At 35.1% G+C, this 18,282-nt stretch overlaps 1 protein-coding gene across 3 annotated transcripts in view; it reads right to left on the bottom strand.

Annotated features, from left to right (window-relative positions):
- LOC145675595 (jouberin-like) overlaps positions 1–18,282 on the bottom strand; it is an 82,990-nt gene that overhangs the window by 49,916 nt on the left and 14,792 nt on the right. For all 3 annotated transcript variants that reach the window (XM_081746125.1, XM_081746124.1, XM_081746126.1), the window contains exons 2-5: positions 13,945–14,118; positions 10,937–11,010; positions 4,640–5,452; positions 626–771 (exon numbers count right to left, since the gene is read on the bottom strand). In XM_081746125.1, coding sequence (XP_081602251.1) covers positions 626–771; positions 4,640–5,452; positions 10,937–11,010; positions 13,945–14,079 — 1,168 coding nt within the window. In that variant the 5' untranslated portion in view covers positions 14,080–14,118. The remainder of the gene's footprint in view (positions 1–625; positions 772–4,639; positions 5,453–10,936; positions 11,011–13,944; positions 14,119–18,282) is intronic.

An 18,282-nucleotide genomic window follows, 5' to 3' on the forward strand; every position in this document is an offset into this window, starting at 1 on the left:
ACTGTCACAATGAAAAGCTGGATCAGGGTACAATTTCGTATCAGTTTTATGTTAACAGGTGGCATGGTCATCGTTAAGATATTAATTGAGGCGTTCCGGAAGAGAAGAGATAAACTTATCTTTCCAACTATTAACGTTCAAAGATTTCTTGTCTATAAATAATATAAGGACGAATCTGCTAAGATCATCTCTGTGATTAACCACATTAGGTATACTGGCAAATGAACGTTTTTATTGAAATACTGATCACAGATAATATTAATTCTAATAACCTATCTGTGGGGATTTTGCTCTTTTCTTCTTGGAACATCTAAATTTCAGATTTGCATAAAAAACTCTAATATCTCGAAAACTACGCACAGAGATTTACACTCACTTATGTCATTTTGTTTAGCTTGATCAGATCTATCGATTGGTCTCTGTTTTATTTTTGGATATTATTTTCTTGCTAAACGCTAACAATATTGTAGAATAGATCCCTCCTCTGCCAAAAAAAAAAAAAAAAAAAAAAAAAAAAAAAAAAAAAAAAGTTTATATCCTAACAATCTTTATTACTTGAAAAAACCTTAAGTATGTTCGAACTCAATCAAAATTCTTACAAATAAATATAATTCTTTTTCCTTACCTAGTCTTCTGTACTGGGAGCTTGCAACACTGAACGATACAAAATCTAATACTTCAAAAAATAAAATTACCGGAGGATCGTGCTGTACAATGTAATTGACGTCTTCATTGAAGACAAGTAATTCTTCCCAGTGAGGAATGATAGATCTATAAGAAAATAAAGGAACAGATTTTCATTACGATGAAGAAAAAAAGAAAAGAAAAATCACTCTAGAACAGGGGTTTTCAAACTGTGCGGCGCGCCTCAGTGGGGTGGCGCCGAAGGTTCTCAGGGGAGGCCCGAGGACTTTTAAAAGAAGATCCTACAAAGGAATATATTTATAATGCAACACGCATACTTATAATAAATCTGCATCCTTCCTTGTTAGTAATACATAGTGGACTAAGCCTTTGTATCGCTCTGTTCCACTTGCGAGATGCGATCACGGATGAACCTTTATCCTTTGGCTTAAACGTGTGTAATGCTTGTTAGATGGCCACTAATTATCTTCTACTTCATCTCTGTAGAAAATAGTTATGTCTTCTTAAATGTCTTTGAACTTTCGCACGACGCCTGAATTTTCTTTCTCTTAATTTTCTATTATTATTTTTGGGACGATTCTTGAATTTTAATCTTTTCTAAAATAAATCTCCAGAAAGAGCACATTTCAAAATATGTACCGAGATTTAACAAAATTGTGTGACTCAAAACAAGCTCATACATCCCATTAACTTTGCTCAACATTTAAATGTCCGGTTTTTATTATTTAAATTCCCTCTCTGCTCGTATTTTTCAGTTTTAACATAAATATCTGACTTGCCAAAATTTATAATTATTAACACCGGATTATAGCATTAAAAGATGTAATCAGTATGTACAGTGTGATTTTGCACAATTGCTACAGGTGACAATGTAGATCACCTGTGTTAATAATACATTTCCATTAGTGATTAATAAATGAAATATACTTTATCATAGTGATAGTCTTTCTTTTACGGACACATGTATGTATGTTATTGACAAATTTCATTTTTGACAGGGGAGGCGCGTTCAGATTTTGGTGGTTAAGGGGAGCCTCAGCTGCAAAAAGTTTGAAAACCCCTGCTCTAGAAACTACAAAGGGACAAGAACTCCTCTATTTTTCTGTTATTGAAGTCTGATTACACATTCTGAGTTAATTCGGACTTTTTTAGGACTTTTTCTTCTTTTACCATAGCTTACAGAGATACTCAGTGTTATCTCTGAAATTGTTTAACAACTCGTTCTATGATTAGTGTAGTAAATTGACTTAGTATTAATATTACTATATAATTACATTATTATGAATTTGTGTATTATTATTATTATTATTATTATTATTATTATTATTATTATTATTATTATTATTATTAATTCAGAAATAAGCTTCCTACATTAATGTACCGAAAGTAAAAGTACACATGAAGGCCTCTTATACTGCGGTATGGAAAGACCAGTGTACCTAAACGATATGACGAAACTGTAGCACAAGTACTGTCAGTTTCGTAACAACGAATTTCCCGATTATATGCTTAATTTCCCGCCAACTGAAACATATTTCTTTTGTTTGCTAAAATATAATAGCAACATCTGTGTGAGTGTTGAAACAAAAATATCAGCGGCCCTAATTCGCATCGGTTTGTGTCTTCGCAAAGCAAAATTCATATTTCTGACAAGAAACTCAAGACATGTTACAGAAACAAACTGCATCTGCGCATTGGCAAGATTAGATTTCCATTGACGAAATGCTGTATAAAATTCAAGTAGCATGTCTCAACTGCAGCATGTCTTTGTTGTCTCTTTAAAAGCTTTCGTATGCACTGGATATACAGGGTGTTTCAAAACAACGCCGACAACGTTTGGGAGGTGATTCCTGACACCAAGATAAGACGAAAAGTGAAAGACCTGGGTGCATAAATGCTTCCTTTTGGAGTTATAGGTTGTCGAAAATATGAAAAACTTAACTTTAAAGGATCATAACTCCGAAACTATGGGACCTACCGTAGTCGGTCAAGACTTCACTTAGGAATTAATACGTGAACTATGCTAAAATACATGTTTGAGAATCCTAAGGTAAACACGCAACGATTTTTATTGAGGGAGTTTGGTTACGGGCATTTAATGTGAAGTACTCAGAACTACCTCCATAAAAACTGTTGCAGAAGTACCGCAGGATTCTGAAACTTAGATATTTGGATAGGGCACATACTAGTTCCGAAGTGAATCTTGACCCGACTACGCTAGGTCCCATAGTTTTGGAGCTATGGGAATTTAAAGTTCATTTTTTCATGTTTTCGGCAGTCTATAACTCTGAAAGGAAGCATTTGTGCCCCAAGTTGGTCTATATATTTTGTCATATCTTAGTGTCAGGAATTACTTCCCAAACATTCTCGGTGTTGTTTTGAAACACCCTGTAGAATGTGGAGGGACAATTTCCACGGACAACGGTTCCGGCAAAATAAGAAATTTTAACAATTGGTTCGGGCGAAGCAGTGCAAGTTAAAATGTCGGCAGATGTTATCTATAGTCTTATTCACCAGTTATGTTCTTTCGTGGTTTTGGAATATCTCGAAAAAAAAAATGTTGAAGCGAGATCGTATAGAACTCGTTAGCATCTATAAATAAATGATTTTGGACACGGATCAGTTACATTTTCTTCTTCTTTGTGTTTGTGTGTCAACTATGAGCTGTTAAGAAATAAGATTATCGGAGTCAAGTATGAGAAGCCAACAATAAAATATCGAAACCAAATACGGAACCGTTTGTAGTAGTATTGACTCACATCTAATTTATACTTATCGTCATTTCATTTAAGCCAAAACTTAAGAACTCAAATTTAAAATTTAATTCTGTTCATTATGTTTATAGACTGTTGATGGTATAATGGTTCAGTGGTAGAGCGCTTACCTTTAGTGTTAGAACCTATTGCTCGATCTCAAACCAAATCGACAATATTGTGTCCGTGGGGTTTCTCATGGTTATCCCATTTTCTTCCACTTTCTCATTCCACCAATTCTTTCATAACAATTAATTTTTATTAATCCACCGTTTTCTTTAGCCTGCAGAACATAACTGAAGTGAAATGAAAAATGATTTTTTTTTTTCAGTTTATCGTCTCACGTTATCCCTTTTAGGCTAAGGGAGACGGATAATTAAGGCAAGTGAATGATGACGGAATAATTGGCGGGATGAGAATGTGGAAGGAGAGGAGAGTACCCGAGAAAATCCATGTCGTCTAACACAAGCTTACTTGACCGGGGATTGAACCATGGACCCCACGCACCAGATGTAAGCGCTCTACCACTGAGCCACCGTGCCTTCCCTCCCCCGCGCAAAACGTTAAATTAAAGATTTCAGTTTTTAAGTGTATTATGGAGCTGCTGCTTACGCTTGCGTAAGACTCTCAATTCTAAGTAAATCAAGCATGTTACTTTAAGATCAAAGCTTTAGATTCTGAAAAATGATATCGATGTTTAGTTATTTGAAGGATTGATTTGCATAAGGGCTCATGTAACAAATTTTAAATTTTACAGAAGAGGTTCTTTTTATTATTATTATTTTTATTATGTTTTCGTGTTATGTTTTATATATTTTATTACAAATTTAAATCAAATATATGGAGGCACGGCAATCTATAAAACGAGATACAAAAGCTAAAAAGAAAAAAAAAATGCAAAATTGCTTCTTGAGTCCTTATTCAAATAAACCTTCACTTATTAACAATTTAGAATATAATTTTGGAAAGAAGTCCGGCAAGGTCTGTATTTAAAGACAACGTCAGATAAAGTGAGAATATCTCAATCTACTGATTAGTCGTGTAATTCGAATCCACGTACTTCGGTTGCGAAACGAAAATTCAACTATACATGCTTGATGATAAGCAGGCAAGAAATAATCAAATGAAAATGTATGCATGATAGAGTATAAAGGGTATAAATCTTTACTGTGGTAAACAACTTGTTAACACATAAAATGAAAATGGAAACAACAAAAACATTATTAAAATAGTTGACTCACCGTCTTTCCTTGAAATCGAAGACCTGTGTCATAAGTGGCAATATGTAATCAACACAACTGTTCTCGTAATAAAATGACACAGAACGTTCTTTGTTACTTTTCCTGAGATATAAACCAGTTTCACTATTCACAACATGTACTTTCACTACAGGGTGAGACAACAGAAAATCTCCATCGAGGAAATCACTTTTATGGATATGAACAGCAAAAATTGACTCGTAAGAAAACACCATATCTGGCTGTTCCGAAGATTCAATCTTAGTTTCTGCTTTGCTTTTTCTTCGTCTCCGTCTACCACTAACAGACGACGAACTTTCTCGTTTCAGTTCTTTCATTTCTATGTCTTCAGATATTCTCTGTTTCCTTTTAGATGTTGAATCATCATCGGCATCTTTAGATGATTCGCCAAGGTTTGAGGGTTTTTTAATTTCCTTAAAATCAACATCATCGTCATCATCATAATCGTGACCGCTATTCGATTCGCCACGCTGACTATCCTCTGTTTCTCTAGATTTAGAGCCAGACTTTGTACTATAGATACGAGTTGGCTTATGACTAGGAGAAAGTGTCCCATGACTATATGAACTTCCACTATCCTCGCTGTGCGAAATGGATTTCGGGCTTAAGTTTTCATTTTGTGTTCTTGATACATTAACTCGTGCTTCACTTGTACGTCTCCTATGCACATCTACAGTTTGTACTACCGTTTTGTATTCCAGATTTTTCGTTTTCTTGCTCGATTTGGGAATTTTCTTTCCTTTACCGCTGATATCGCTCTGCAGCGTGTCATCAGCAGAGCTACCTGTTTCATCCCTAAAAGAAAACAAACCGACAATTAGTACTAAAAATCTCACTGGAAGAGCAAAAATACTTCAAATTTGGAATTAGTCTTTCGTTAGTTTGACTGAAATTTAGTGTCTCCTTTCACCACCGAGGTTACATGAGACATGGACCTACAACTTACATGACATTCAAAGAACATGAACTCCCACTACAAGGCGACTTCTTCTCCCGCACTAAAGGCGATGTGTTTGTTGGTGGCTAAGGCAGGTGCCTTCTGTGCCCTTAGTCCTGAGTTCAATTTCTGAAGGAAATATTTGTCTCTACTTCAAACCGGAGTAGCGATTTGGATCCCAGTTTAAAAAGTAGATTTTGTCTCATATAGCCTCAGCACTGGAAAGGAACGTTAAATTCAAACCAACCAAATAAGTCGTTACAAAATTACGTAAACAACTTTCCTTTTATTATTTTACACTATTTAAAAAATAATTCAGTTTATTTTGTAGATAGATACGCATCTCCCTTGTCACCTACTACAAGAAATTTCGATAATTACAATCAATTTAAAACATATTTCACTCCACGTATTTTTCTTATTTTACACTCTTTTAACGAAAGTCAGCAAACTCTACAGATAATTAATATAGAATCTCTCTTACTTTATAATTTAGAAGAAATTTCACCCATTTTACAGACAATTTACTTATTTTTCAAATAAAGTAATAGAAAAAAGAAAATGGTAAAGAAAAGAAAATGCTTCATACTCACCACAATAGTTATTTAAACTAAGTAACATTTTTGATAGTTACGGTCCTCATCATCAGCTTATATTTAAGTCTGAAAACGGTTATGCTGTTTCAAGTGGGATCCGAATCACTACTCGAGTTAAAAAATTATTCGGACTTAAAAAAAAAAAAAAAAATGTTGATGATGAGGACAGTATCCTCTCGAAAACGTTTCTTAGTTTCGATAATCAGTGTGGTAAATATGATGCATTTACTTTCGTTTACTATTGTGATTGTTAATATTGGTCGTAACCTATATTATTATAATAGATATTCCCCTTATTTTACCAAATTAAAAGAAACTTCTTTCATTTTAGCTTTTTACATAAAAAATGATTTATTTTAAGGACGTTCTAAAAGAAATGTTCCTTAATCAAGATCCTTACTACATGCTTTGTTTGAAACTCTAAATCTATCTGTCTCCTTTCAGTTTCTCTTCATTGCAGTGAGAGCACTAATTACATGCTGACACAACCTGGCACATTTTGTTAAGATTAACAACTGAAACTAGCTGAAATGCCCCTTTTCCGCAAGGAGAAAGTATTTGAATCCCTTTTCCCTTTAGAATATGCATTTCACTGAAAGCGTAATAATAATAATTCGCAAAATACTCTGTATGTAGTATACATTTTGGAACAATTTACACCTGTAAAATACGCCTTTTAATCAAAGTGGCATGATAAAAACTCAACTTGAGACGGGTACTTACTATGATCTAAAAGCCATTTCAAACAGATCAACCGTTTTCCCGACCGTAAAAACTATGGTTTCGACACTAACCTCAGTCATTCTGAACATTTTATTCTGCATCTCTCCTCAATCTCAATGCCGAAAGGAGCTGAGCTTGCACTTAACCGAAAAAACACCTGATGTGCTACTATTCATCTCAGTGTCCCCGAAACCTATGGATTCCACACTTACCATCGGTCGTTTATGATTACCTTTACCAGTGGCGACTAATGTTAATGTTGCAGCGTTGCGCAACGACCAAAGTATTTCAGGAAAAAAATATTATTAGCAATAGTAGTAAAGAACAGAAAAAAAAAAACTTTCGAAACGACTAACATTTGTAGACTTTCCTAACGAACTATACTTGTTTAACAGAGAAATGATTGATGTACGCTAAATATTTTATTTTGAGTCTCATCATGTACTCTTTCTTTTCTTATAGAAATAATCGTTCTATCATTTTTTCTAAAAATATAGGTGACAGTAATTAAGAATTACTTATCTTTTCGGGTACAGTATAAGACTGGTTCGTTATTACGTAGACGTATTGGACCTTCCTCAAATACTTTGGACCCCTCCCAGCTAACATGTTGTTCCTATGTCTTGCGGGTTTCAAGGTTGCTTTCCAGAACGTATGACATTCATGAACATTGTTTCGCCTCATGTGGAAGTATACTGTGTTCATCGTGCATTGCGTAGCAACCAAAACGGATGATTTGGAATGTAGTTTTTTTCTTTCACGCACATGTGTGTGTGTGTCTGTGTGTTAATATATGAATAGGGTTGCCAACTCTGTAAAATAAAAAAAAAACCCGGCACTTCCTCAAAATTCTCTATGATATAGGTCTCAGCGTGAAGTATCTCTGTTCGGACCTATCCATGGAAAGGAAATGTACTATCGTGAACAAAAGTGCATTAACACATATACTCTGTATGTCCTTAGAAAATTCACCAATAAGCTTAATAGATACATTGTGCTATAAATGAGAAACTGAAATTGATCAATCGGCATGGAAAATGAAATTCACTCTTTAAACATATAGTCTCTACTTCAACTATAGGAAATTACTTTAAGAAGTCCTATTCCACTCTTAAGAAATGTATAAAATTCCTTGAAAGTAAATTTCAAATTTTCCCTGATACAGTCCCTGTCATCTCTCTAAAATTTTCTAAACAGGCGAATAAAATATATTAATCGTTGATAGATGGTGAAAGGTAACAGTTTTGAGTTTACAGAATGACAGCTACTTTTCATTATCTATACATCGAACTAGAAATAAATTTGGAAAAAAAAAAAAAAAAAAAAGTTATAAAGGAGCTGGTGAGAAGTTTGTACCCGTCACCGGCTTTAATCAAAATAACAGCAATTTTTCCGCCCAGGCAAATGAAAAGCCGGCCAGTTGACAGCCCTATGTATGAATATGTGACATTCGCAATTCATATACCAGTATCTCTTTAGTATCAGCTGTTTTGGTTATTAGTTATTAGATTTAATTTTATTGTGTGTGCTTTAATTCTGTACATAACCTACAAATTCTGAATGAATTGCATACCATGATTTCTGTAAATAACTTAGAAAAAAAAAATACTTCCCAGCTTTCAACTGAGGAAAAACTTACAATTAAGGTTTAGACAAAACAAGCAAAGTGCAATTCAGGAGAGTGTTTAAAAAAAAAAAAAAAAAAAAAAGGTTTAAATTTACAGGACATCTTATGGCAGTAATGTTGTATGCACTAGATACATTTCCACAATTTATTTTAAATTTTCCTAGATAAATTGTGAATAAAGCATGTTCAATGTACATTTTTTTATAACATTAATCTCTGCTACGAACTCTCTTCAGTCTAGTCTGAAGAGGAATTCGGATCACTCTCAGGGACTGAGTTTGCTAGAATGAATTGTTCACAATAATCTAGAAAAAAATATTTAGTGAATCTACAAAGCTTCTGAAATTAATATTAACCGTACCTATGGCTTCAGTAAAAGAAAAGTTTTTTTTTTTTTTTTTTCACATCAAAAAGAATTGACACTTTCTAGAAATTGAATGTCCCAAGAAAGGTTATCACCATTGGTTATGCTTTCCATCGAAAAAGACCTGGCAATAAGAATACTAGAGTTCAACCAGCATGTATTAGGCAGATTTGTTCCAATCAAAGAGAAAAGAATGAACTTACTAATTAAATAAGGTGATTAATCGGATTAAATGTTCTGCATTTTTTATTTTTTAAAAACAGAATTTTATTTAATTTAACATGTCACATAGCATTTGCACCTAAAGTTATGCTGATTAGTCAATGAGTCCACTTTATATATTCTGTCTCCGATCGTTCGTACTGCAACACCCGAAACCACAATCCACCGGCCGCCACTGACCTTTACATGCCACTCCATTCACGTCCCCTACGGGTGCTGAGGATATTTCACCCCATTAAGTGCTGAATTTGAACTTAAACGAGATCGGGAGTGTCACCATTCATTTCAGCGATCCCAAGAAATGTGGATTTGACACTAATATCGGTCATTTTCGATTATTTTCACATATTATCTCTTTCCAACTCCACCCTTCAGGAGGGTAGTGAGCTCCTACACCCATAGCATTTTTTACAGATTGTAAATCATATGTGTATTAAGTTTGGTTGCAATAGCTTCAGGCTTTCCACGGTTACGAAGGGAAATACATACACAGCCACATATATATACATTCTTTTATGTACGAGCAACGTCTTTGGCGTTATGTCAAAAAGTAAAAAACTGAGTAGAACAAATAACGACGAGCAAACGCTTAATCTTGTCAATTCCCGGGACAGTCGGCATGTCCATTCTCCTCCCACTTTCTTCATTTCTCATAATCACCGTCTCCTTTAGCCTAACTGGCATAATCGTGGGACGTAAAACTGAAATATTTCATTTCATTTCATATGTCTATTCTTGCCTAAACTTGGACTTAAAAATAATCTGAACTCTCACTAATCAGCTTAGCGACCAAGAATTATTATTTATTCGACACTAACCTCGGTAATTTTAAACATTTTATTTATTACTCCGATGGTGATGGAAGATGAACCTGGAATTAAAAGGCATTGAAATTTGACCATTCATCTCAGGGACTCCCCCCCCCTTCCCCAATATACATATGGATTCGAACTAATATCGGTCCTTTTCGTTTACTTTTACATATCACGCCTTCCCACTACTATAAGCGTGCTAGGGGTGTTTTATCCCACTGGGAGCAGAACCTCCACTAAAACGGCATCCGGAGTTCACGATTCATTTCAGCGACCCCTAAAGCTATATATTAGACACTAATATCGGCCATATTCGATTATTTTTACCTGTCACCTATTTCCTCGGGTAGTACGGGTGTTAGGGTTGTCTTATTCCACACTATCTGTTTCTAGATTGTGTCATATATGCTCCAAGTTTGGGCAATTGCTCTTGGCGTTACGAAGTTATGCTGAAACATACATACATTTATATATAACATAGATATAAAGTGAATTTGCTCTCCCCTCCCCCCTCCCCCCAAAAAATTCAAAAACGCTGAGGCACGTGACTGGCTGTTGATCTTTAAAGACGAGTTTATATACCGAGTTTCAGGTCCCTAATTTGAGAGCTTTGCGAGATACTCAATTGTTCGCAAAAAATCATGATTTCCCCTCCCCCCAGTTTCACGGTAAGATACGGATTTTAAACAAAGTAGATTATAAAAAGTCAGTCCCAGGTAGGTGATAAACATATTCAAAAAAATCGCTTCAAGCAGTTCAGTCGTTTTTCCATGATTTGATTACCGACATCAGTTTAATTTTTTATAGTATATATACAAGTATCATTATACTTTCAAGTTTTCATTTAACGATAGTAAAGCAAATAAACAAATGCATGAGATTTTAAAATACACTAAGACTATATGAAATATATATATATATATATATTGCTATCCACAATATTTTATCTTCTATAATTAAATCATTACTACTTAGAAAAAAAATAACCTAGGACTTACCTGCATGAAGGTTCATCTTCTGTAACACTGAAGACGTCACGAGACTTCGAACGTCTACTTCTACCTTTCTCTCTCTGAAATTATGATATACAATTTTTAATTACCTACTCTATGCAAATTTTATGTTCAAATTATTTTATGAATGCTCAATGTAAGATGTTACCAATTTTTCACTAATGATTAACTTGCCTTTTACAATACATATAGAAAATAAAAATTCATAACCTTCAATAAATTTTCGAACGTCATTTAGGTTCAATTCTACAGACGAATTATGTTTAAAATTACAGATTAGTATAGTATTACCGTTTCATTAATAAAGAAGTTGAATACTCTTCTGTATTTTCCTGTAGCTAAGTTTTAAGAAGTTGAGTTTTTGTTTTACGACAACAAACGTTATGGACAAAACCTACTATTAACGAGGGCTCCCAACTACGACCAGCGTTTGAATCCAGAGCAATTGACAGACGCACAAAAGTTTACTGATAGCTTTAATTTAATTTGCATTTCTAATAGGGCAAAACTCTGTATATGTTACAAACGTAAGAAATGACATTCACGGTTATAAACTGTGATTTTCAGCGGGTGTCTTTAGATATTCGTAGAAAAAAAAAAAAAAAAAAAAAAACCTTTTTGCAGACAGGAAAAGTAGAAAAATAACATTATTTGAGTGATGTAAAAAAAAAAAAAAAAAATGCACCACATGTAATTTAATATAAATAAAATGAAGAATTTGTTTGTGTGTCTTCTGTCTCTGTGCGGCCTGGGGATCAGACGAGGGGACCGAGAATTACCAAATTTTGGTCACGGGGTACCTTGGTCCAGGCCCCAGATTAGGACGAAGCGCTTTTTTTCAAACCAAGGATGTCTCGGGTGGGAGTTGGGGGAGTTTACCGGGACATGTAAAAGTAGTAGTAAATGACCGATATTTGTGTCAAATTCATAGTTTCCGCGGTCGCTGAGATCAGTGGTGACACTTCCATTAGCGATGACTTTCAAATTCAGCTACCATTGTATGCGGACCGGGGGTCACCTGCGTGGGGTGGAGACTTACCAAGACATGTAAAAATAATCCAAAATGACCAATATTAGTGTCAAATCCATAGTTTTCGCGGCCGCTGAGATGCATGGTGATACTCACACAGGCGTTGACTTCCAAATACAGCCCCCATCGGCCAGGGGCCTGAGGCGTTTTATCTTTTTTAAATTCGAAACAGGTGGTCTCAGGGGGCGTTTACCGGGATATGTAAAAGTAGTAGAAAATGATCGACATTTTTTTTCCTTTGGTTGTTCGGTTTGTTTACATAGATATTTTATCTGATCCACGCGAATAATGGGTATTTCAGCTAGTTCTTAATAATGTTTCTTAGATTTTCTGTTCCCTGAAGACATATTACTACAGCTAAGCTCTTCATTTGTCACGTAACTTCGTTCAGGATGTTAACAAGATATAAAAATAAACGTTGAAGGAGAAGCTGAATTAGTAAGTAATTCTTTTACAGAGAGATGAAAATTGTCTTTATATCCTGAGACTCAATTCTTCGCTCCTATGTGCATAATCGATACAAATAATTGAGAAATTAGGGACTAGGGACAAAATACAACTTACATACCCTCTCATTGCTGGTCTAGTGGCTAGTGCATGTGCGCCTTTGGTGCACGTGGCCCTGGGTTCCATTCCTGGTAGGAAAGTTTATGGTGGTTCTGATTTCACTTGGATCTGTAGACTGCAACGACCCAATTTCTGATCGTTCCAGAATATACGTCATTGATCCTGTTTGAGAAACGGCGCTATAATATAATTCTATTGTTCGTTAATTTCTAGTAATTTATTTGTCAGTTATACATTTCACGTTTGTTTTGTGTTATTTATGTCAGAGCTTATTATATTGTCAGTATCGATGCTTGGCTTCTACTATTTTTAGTTTCAACTTAAATACCCTATAATATATATTTTAAATAATCTCTGAAATGTTCTTCAATTGAATATAAATTTACTTCCGTAAACAGGGTTCCTTCTGATCTAGAGAAATCTATTTCCCTGATTTTTCCTGACCTTTGGCAGGATATTCCCTGACTTTAATAACAGGTGTCGGATGACGTTGACATATAAATAAGGAATAAATAACGGTGAATATTTATATATGAGAATATTTATTCTACAGAGACAAATAGTAATTAATTAATCATACGTACAGCAATAAAAAAATTGCAAAAAAAAAAAAAAAAAAAAAAAGTATTATAATGGTTGGCTAAGCTGGAATTGGCGTACAATTAATGTTAGAAAAAATATATTTTATAAAATTTCCCTGACTTTCCCTGATTTCTAGTCTTTTTCCCTGGGCTTCCCTGACCTGTAGGAACCCTGGAAAACATATATTATTGCAATTTACGCACACGTACTGCAGTGTAAAAATTTTGTGACTTTCTTCGTACAATTACTGTATATCCCAATGTATACGCGTTTATTGATTATTGCGCAAATAGTCATTTAAGCAATCAAGATGGAGCAAGCGCGTGGTTCTAAAATCTCTATGTTCTAGGAAGTTCCTTCTCATAGAATTTTGCCGTATGTGATGAGAACCAGTTACTCATGGTCGTTCTCACTTTTTTCATTAGTGTGTAAATGCTTGCTGTCCAGAAATGTTTCCAAATAGAGGTAGTTTTTGTGGTCGGTAGGAGTAAGTCTGGACTGCGGCGTACGATCGATTTTTCCCCAGTCCAGACTTGCAATAGGCGTTTTCCTGATCTTCCTTGAACAATCTGATCCGTTTTCGTCATTTACTCACTCATCGCGTTGTCACTACGCGCGCTCATTCTCAAAAGCAAGTGAAATTTCAGAAGGTATTCACAATGGATCCTCTTTTTCTATTATTATTATTACCATTATTATTATTATTATTATTATTATTATTATTATTATTATTATTATTATTATTATTATTATTATTATTATTATCATACATTAACACACATGATTTTTATACTCTTTTTACAACAATATTTACCTTTTTATGGCTCTCTGTACTCTCCTTTGCTTCCTCTTCTTTACGAACAGCATTCAATAATAACGAATTAAATCGAGATCGTGTTTTCTCTGTGATCCTCGAAACACTGCGAGCAAGAAGTTCTTCGTTATCCATGTCATTGTAGGCTACGCAATGCCTCAAAGAAAGCCATTCCTGTAATAAAATGGAAGAATAAGAAATAACACACACACACACACACACACACACACACACACACACAAAGACATTTTTCAATCACAAACAAAAGGAGTTCTGTAGCAAAAAGATCATTTGCTTCTAAAGCAAAGATTTGTCTTCGACCATGCCGCACAAAAACCACACACTATATTGCATCGGGATACTGACTGATACTGGATCAGCGGCGTCATTTCAGACTTCAGCATCACCGACATATGGCTTTCAGGCTTTGTACTAGTATATTAGCAGATAATCGATTAAAGTATATGTATTCCTCAAACTCTTGGGGGGGGGGGAATTTTCCCCTCTAAATGACGCTCCTCTACTGGGTATCCTTTGCTTCTGATAATGTAATTTTCAATTTATTTTATTATTATTTCTGTTGACGCACGATTAGAACCGTTTGTGTATAGTTCATTGTGTATATTATTCTCAAGTGAATAATATATCGATTTCAAATTTAGAATTCCAGAAGAAAGAAAAGCATACACATTAGTAGAGAAAAAAAAATCATCTAACAACGAAATGTATTATGTTAAACAGCGTAACAGTGAGGATTATCTTAGTCCAATATCGGAACTGTCTACGAAAAAATGTTATCTTGGATGCCTGAGGTAAGGTTTATGGTGATCTTATCGAGTTAATATGCATCCAATCATTTCTATACGCAACAATTTATAGAGTATTAAAAATATAATAAAATACAAGTAAAGCGAAATAATAAATAGTGTGAGAAAGTAATTGCGTCTAAGAGTGTATCATTTATGTATAACTCTTACCTGCAAATTTTGAGCTACTGTATGTAGAACCAAACCAAACCATTTGGCGTTAACAACTTCTTGTGGGCCTGAACCGCTCCAACGCCATCTGTTAGTGACAAGCTGAAGTATGTCCGGCCTACCGACGAACACGTGGTCAGTGCGTTGCGTCGTCCTGACAGAGAGGGCGTATCAGGAGCTTTCTAGACCGTCATGTCTTTTATTCATATGACTCCCCAGTTTGCCTCACGACGTTGGGTGGACGTCAAAAATTGTGAAGCACCAGTCGGGAATCGGATCCGGGACCACGCGGATGTGAGTCCAACGCTCTAACCATTAGGGTATGGTGTCTCTCGGCTAATTGTGTAAATCACAATGATTTTAAAAAAAATAAGGTTGATATTAGTGGTTTCTTTGAAAACGATTAAGTTAAATAATATACAATACTCCTCCTAAAGCCTATATTCTTTAATTGGTGTTTGGCAATCGATGTTAACTACTGCTGTTACAATTCGAATAACTCATTTTTCGAATATTCGAACAAAATTCGTTATTCGAATAATTGCTCGAACAAAATTCATTATTCGAATAATTGCTCGAACAAAATTCGTTATTCCAATAATTACTCGAACAAAATTCGTTAGTCGAATAACTGTTCGAACAAAATTCGTTATTCGCATAATTGCTCGTACAAAATTCGTTATTCCAATAACTGCTCGAACAAAATTCGTTATTCCAATAATTACTCGAACAAAATTCGTTATTCGAATAACTGCTCGAATATTCGGATATTCGAATAATGGGAGAGATTATTCGAATAACGAATAATTTTAACAGCACTAATAGTAACAGGGTTGGTTGCCGAAATAACCTCAGGAAAGCATTCATTTGATAAGGATTTCCAGGATACGGTATATAAAAAAAAGTTAGTGGTTAACAACCTAATTACAATTATTTAGAAGTAATTTTAAATCGATTTATCTCTGAAATTGTATCGGAATGAAAGTCTGCCAAGTCGCAAATAAGTATGTAAATGTTACAGTAATTTGTAACTAAAATAAATAGTTATAAAATAGGACTAGCAATAAGCAGAGAAACGCAAGACGTCAAAAAATAAATATTTAAATTATTTATTTCATGTATGAAGAAAAATATATAAGACAGATAAGAAAACCACACTCGCCTTATTTTTAGATTTGGAATTTAAGATGCAATCCATATGTGCACCCTCGCTTCGTGATACTGATTTGTTCTTGGGTCATTGCTTATACATTTACATGCCGTATATGAATGAATAAGTGTTCTGCTGCAGACACATGTTACTATTTTGCTCGGATATAAATGAGTATATTTTACAAAAGGTTTTAATCACTCTTGGGTTCTAACTGATTTTATTTCCATGAAAAGCAGCGAAAAGTACTTCAAACTCACCAGTACGGTAGATCAATAATTTTCTGTTGGAACAATCAGCCCACCTCTCCCGATAATAATTCAATTTAATTAGTTGTATTTGGTGGGTAGAAATGAAATGAAATCTTTAAGTTTTACGTCCTATGGTTAGGCCGGCTAAGTTAAAGGAGACGGTGATGATGAGAAATAAATGAAATAATGGAATGAAGAAAGTGGGAGGAAACTGAAGCACCCCGAAAAACCGCACGCACATAGTGTTTCTCCACCACAAAATTCACTTGGCGCGACCTGGGATATTTGGTGGTTGGGTTAAAATCTCTCGTGTGGGTTGTCCGAGAGAAGAACTCTGCAAGTATGATGAAATTTTGTCTGTTTTCAGCATCAAGACGTAAACCGGCAACTTACCATAGAATCTGATTAAAATGTGTTTCTACTGGGAATCGAACCTTGGTATCTGCACCGAAGACACGTTTGCAAACCATTTATTGGTGAGAAAGCTCAAAAATATGTGTGAACTCCCGAAAGTCTTGTGGGGTCCGAGTTTACTGAACCACTGTTCTTCGTGAATTCACCCGGATTACAACTGAAGTAGAGAAATGAAAGATGAGTAATTGTAAAGTACATTAACAGACCATAAATAACTATGTAAATAAGTCCAAAACAGCTTATGTTCCTCTGATCACGGGTGGACATCTAAGGAACCTTATCCAACAGAAGAAACGTTACAATTGTTAATTATGATTTGCATTAATCTAAAATTGAAGATCTTATTTTAGTTGAATTTATTAGTAATAGTATGTTTTATTCTAAAATTGAAATTGTGCTTGTTAAAAGCCATGCCTTTCTCGTCGTTGTAAAAATATGAGCCGCTGCACTGAGCCATTCAAATGAACCGGCTCTTTTTAGTGAGCGAACCGTTGAGTGGCGTTCTGAAAGCTAAACCATTTTTCCTATCACGGTGCAGTTTTACTATACGGATCCACAGATTGTGAAATGTACGGACAAATTTGGGGAAGTCTTTAATTTGCCTATTTTATGTCGAGAACAGAACCCAACGAACCCCTGCGGGGCTTCTAACCCGTTCCTGCTCCTACTCCTACTTCTACTACTTATACAATGGATCCGTATAGTAAAACTGCACGCCCATCACTACCTGCAACCACAAACAATTATAGATGTTGAGCTCCCTCGCGGTTAGCATACGCGCCTTTGGCGTGGGAGACCTGGGTTTGATTCCCGGCGGAAGCTCATGTGGTTCGGATTCCACGTTAATCAGTAGGTCCACGTCTCATATAGCCTCGTTTAGGGGCGCTAAACTAAAATCAACTCAATCAACACAATTATAGATGTTTTGGCATCTGCAGTGAAAGTCCTAGTGCTCGTCGCAGTCTCCACTCGGATATTATTTAGTTTCTACCCAAATCACTTGATAGTGACTCTAGCTCACTTACTACTGATTACGGTTCGTTACTTGTAACTATGATGAGCATAAATACAGTGTGGACGTATATCATAAAAACTACAGTAATAAAACACGAACTAACTTGGGGTTAAGTTTAGAGTTACCCCTCCACTTTTTATAAAAATCAGGAAAATTTACAGTAGAAATGAGGTAAGAAATGATAATTTGAACTCTTTATTTAATGTTTAGGAATGTAAGTTCGGCAGGAGAGTTTATGTTTAATACGAGAAAAGATATGTGGAAGTTAGTACTATTTGCCGGATGCGGAAGCATTCGCGGAAGGTTTCAGCAGCATGGTACTTTTAAAATATGTCGAATATGGCGAACAGGTGTAACGAATGCGCAAAAATAATGAAGAAAACCTGGTCGGGTATGGACTTTTGGGTTTCGGGTAGAACAACGATGAATTTCGAAAAAGTACTTATTGAGGCTTAACAACAATTGAAAATGTATTATTATGCAAAATTTGATAGGTACCCCAATGGGGTTCGGGGGTACCATGGGGTACCT

The sequence above is a fragment of the Thermobia domestica genome, chromosome 18 (genome assembly GCF_964235325.1).
Source record: "Thermobia domestica chromosome 18, izTheDome1.hap1.1, whole genome shotgun sequence".
Lineage (NCBI taxonomy): Eukaryota > Metazoa > Arthropoda > Insecta > Zygentoma > Lepismatidae > Thermobia > Thermobia domestica.